The sequence below is a fragment of the Piliocolobus tephrosceles genome, chromosome 21 (genome assembly GCF_002776525.5).
Source record: "Piliocolobus tephrosceles isolate RC106 chromosome 21, ASM277652v3, whole genome shotgun sequence".
In the NCBI taxonomy this organism is placed as follows: domain Eukaryota; kingdom Metazoa; phylum Chordata; class Mammalia; order Primates; family Cercopithecidae; genus Piliocolobus; species Piliocolobus tephrosceles.
Genome location: NC_045454.1, coordinates 2,409,318 through 2,413,421, shown reverse-complemented (window position 1 = coordinate 2,413,421; position 4,104 = coordinate 2,409,318). Strand labels below are relative to the sequence as shown.

General features: G+C 45.8%; 1 protein-coding gene across 1 annotated transcript in view; it reads left to right on the top strand.

Moving 5' to 3' along the window:
- NLRP13 (NLR family pyrin domain containing 13) overlaps positions 1-3,184 on the top strand; it is a 38,856-nt gene extending 35,672 nt beyond the window's left edge. The window contains exons 10-11 of the mRNA XM_023184320.2: positions 105-275; positions 3,010-3,184. Of these exons, the coding sequence (XP_023040088.2) occupies positions 105-275; positions 3,010-3,184 (346 nt within the window). The remainder of the gene's footprint in view (positions 1-104; positions 276-3,009) is intronic.
- The last annotated feature ends 920 nt before the right edge of the window (positions 3,185-4,104 follow it).

Genomic DNA, 4,104 nt, shown 5'->3' with positions numbered 1-4,104 from the left:
GCTTCGGTGTCTCCTTTCCTTGGACGTGAGATGGGCAGGTGTAAACACAGCACAGCTTCGGGATACCATTACTTTCCCCCCTTTTGTATGTTTTTATTTTGCAGTTTGTCAGGTTGTTCTTTCACAAGAGAGGGCTGTCGAGAGCTGGCTAATGCCCTCAGGCATAATCATAACGTGAAAATCTTGGATTTGGGACAAAATGATCTTCAGGATGATGGAGTAAGGCTACTGTGTGAGGCTCTGAAACCTTCACATCGTGTGTTGCACACACTTGGGTGAGTTGATGCTGTTCTCCTCGCAGTCTCCCTTCCCTACGTTTGCAGGTATGGAGATAAAATGACAGGATCCCATCAGTGGTTAGAAAGTGAGACAAAGTAAGGATAAGCCCTCCTCTAATAAGTCTCGGCCGGGCATGGTGGCTCATGCCTGTAATCCCAGCACTTTGGGAGGCCAAGGTGGGCAGATCACCTGAGGTCAGGAGTTCGAGAGCAGCCTGGCCAACATGGGGAAACCTCATCTCTACTAAAAATACACAAATTAGCTGGGAGCAGCGGCTCATGCCTATAATCCCAGCATATGATGAGGTTGAGGTGGGTGGATCACCTGAGGTCAGGCGTTCAAGACCAGCCTGGCCAACATGGGGAAACCCTGTCTCTACTAAAAAACACAAAAATTAGCCAGGTATAGAGGTGTGGGCACCTGTAATCCCATCTACTCAGGAGGCCGAGGCAGGAGAATTGCTTGAACCCAGGAGGTGGAGGTTGCGGGGAGCCAAGATCGTGCCACTGCACTCCAGCCTGGGAGACAAGAGTGAAAATCCATCTCAAAAAACAAACAAACAAACAAACAAACAAACAAAAAAGAAATCTCTCCTGCTAGATGGTAAGCTTGAAGTTTTTCGCGTTTAGAGAAGCGTTTTACTCTTGTTACCACTATCCTCGGTACACTGCAAGTATTATTCCTCCCAATCTGTCCACGGTGGGTGCCAGGTGCTGGCGGGTGGGTGCAGCCTGCTCTCTCCGCACTGTGAATCTCCACTTCACGGTTATTAACCGTCATGCAATGTAGACTCAGCAGACTCAGATGAGTTGCTCTGAAATGTAGGAGTTTTTGCTAAATGTGGCTTAAATGACAGCCATTTCTCATGTAGGGAATGGCTCCAGGGCTCGTTAATACAATAGCTCAGTGATGTTTTCTGAAAAGGTGTGTTAGGATTTGTTAGTATCAAATGAACCGACTCAAACTATAAACCACCTCAAACTGTAAACCACCTCCAGCGTTGTTGGGGTTTACCAGCCACCTCAAACCTCTATTCAGAGATTGTTAAATCTACTCTATAGACACCACAAATAATCATTGGTTTAAACATAAACTAGACTTGTTCTCTCATAGGCCTGAAAGAGACATGACTAGGTTAATGGTATCTGCAGTGCCAAATTTAAGATAGTTTGGCATAAATGCATTCTGAACCAAGTTCGTCTTCAAAAAAAAAAATCAGTTAATGAAGCAACTTACTGAACTATTTCCTTAAGAGAGAGACTCACTCTGACCTTTTTCTTTCTAAAAGAAGGGCTTGTTTGTTTTTTTAAAGATGGGGGGTCTCACTCTCACCCAGGCTGGAGTGCAGTGGTGCGATCTCAGCTCAGTGCAACCTCTGCCTCCTGGGCTCAAGCAATCTTTTCACCTCAGCCTCCTGAGTAGCTGGGACAACAGGTGCACGTTACCACACTCGCCTATTTTTTTCTATTTATTATAGAGATGAGGTTTCACCATGTTGCCCAGTCTGGTCTCAAACTCCTGAGCTCAAGTGGTCTGCCTGCCTCAGTCTCCCGAAATGTTGAAATTACTGACATAAGCCACGGTGCCTGGCCAGCGTGTCGTAGTTATTTATGAACTCGGGGAGATTCCTGACGTGTTAAACTGATCTAATGTACTTTCTCACTTTTGTCTTTGTGTTTTTAGTAGCTAGCCAACCCATATGTTCAAATTTTGTATTGTTGAATTTAGAAATAAGATGGAAAAAAAGTGGAAATCAGGAATAATAGTGCTATTTCAGTTTTCAGAGATCTAATAAACTCATATCCATTGTATACTAAAATGGTTTGTTTCACATTCTGGCAGGTTAAATTTTTGTTTCCTCCTCCATCAAATACAGTTTAAAATAGTATCTGCCTTTGATAGGATTGATGGATGGGTTAGATGAGTTATGTGTCAGTATTTAAAAGGTGCCCAGCATGGAGTAAGTACTCTGCTCTTTTTTTTTCTCTTTTTTTTTTTTTTTTTTTTTGAGATGGAGTCTCACTCTGTTGCCCAGGCTGGAGTACAGTGGTGCAATCTCGGCTCACTGCAACTTCTGCCTCCCAGGCTCAAGCAGTTCTCTGCCTCAGCCTCCCGAGCAGCTAGGATTGGATTACAGGCGCACACTACTACACCCAGCTAATTTTTGTATTTTTTTGTAGTAGAGACAGGGTTTTACCATCTTGTCCAGGCTGGTGTTGAACTCCTGACCTTGTGATCCACCCACCTTGGACTCCCAAAATGCTGGGATTACAGGTGTGAGTCACTGCACCCACCCAGCCCTTTTTTTTTTCAGTTATTTTTTTAGTTTACAAGAGACAGAATCTTGCTGTCACCAGGCTGGAGTGCAGTGGTGTGACCTCAGCTCACTGCAACCTCTGCCTCCTGGGTTCAAGCAATTCTCCTACCTCAGCTTCCTGAGTAGCTGGAACCACAGATACGTGCCAACACGCCTGGCTAATTTTTGTATTTTTAATAGAGAGGGGATTTCACCATGTTGGCCAGCATGGTCTCGATTTCTTGACCTCGTGGTCCGCCCACCTCAGCCTCCCAAAGTGCTGGGATTACAGGCATGAGCCACTGCGCCGGGGCAAGTGCTCCACTCTTAAGCAGTCTGTTTTAGTAATAGTTTTCCTGTAGATGTGATATCTCTTTTCTAACTTCCCAGTCTCAGAGGATTATCTGTTAGGCTTTCTTCCCGCCCGCCCCTAGGTTGGCGAAATGCAATGTGACAACTGCTTGCTGCCAGCATCTCTCCTCGGTTCTCAGCAGCAGTAAGAGCCTGGTCAATCTGAACCTTCTAGGCAATGAATTGGATCCTGATGGTGTCAAGATGCTATGTAAGGCTTTGAGAAAGTCGACATGCAGGCTGCAGAAACTCGGGTAATCCCCACTGACTTTTCCATGGGCAAGAACCTACAGGGACAAGGCTAGATTGACTAGGCTTCTAGAGCATGCGTCAGGTTTCCATTGCAGTCAGCTTCCTTGGGCAGTGCTGGCCAATGGAACTTCCAGTAAGCGTGGGAGTGATCTCTATCTGTGCCGTGCACCTGCCATGTAGCCACTAGCGGCATCTCATCATTGGGAACTTGAAACATGGTTAGTGTGACTGCGAACTGAATTAGTAGTTTTCTTTTTTCCTTTCTCCTTTTTTGAGATAATGTCTCACTGTGTCACCCAGGCTAGAGTGCAGTGGTGTCATCTTGACTCACTGTAACCTCCACCTCCCAGATTTAAGCAATTTTCCTGCGTCATCCTCCTAAGTAGCTGGGGTTACACGTGCCCGCCCCCATGACCAACTAATTTTTGTATTTTTGTAGAGACAGGGTTTTGCCTTGTTGGCCAGGCTGGTCTTGAACTCCTGACCTCAGGTGATCCACCTGCCTTGGCCTCCCAAAGTGCTGGGATTACAGGTGTGAGTCACTGTGCCTAGACTGTTTTTTTTTTCTTTTTGAGATGGAGTCTCACTCTGTCACCCAGGCTGGAATGCAATAATATGATCTCAGCTCATTACAGCCTTCTCCTTCTGGTTCAAGCAATTCTCCTGCCTCAGCCTCCCCAGTAGGTGGGACTACAGGTGCATGCCATCACACTTGGCTAATTTATTGTTGTTGTTCTTGTAGTTTTAGTAGAGACAGGGTTCCACCATGTTGGCCAGGCTGGTCTCGAACTCTTGACCTTAGGTGATCCACCTGCCTTAGCCTCCCAAAGTGCTGGGATTATAGGTGTGAGCCATGGCTCCTGGCTAGTGGCCTGTTTTCTTTAACACAAATTTAAATGTTTAGTTTTATTAAGTTGGTGCAATGT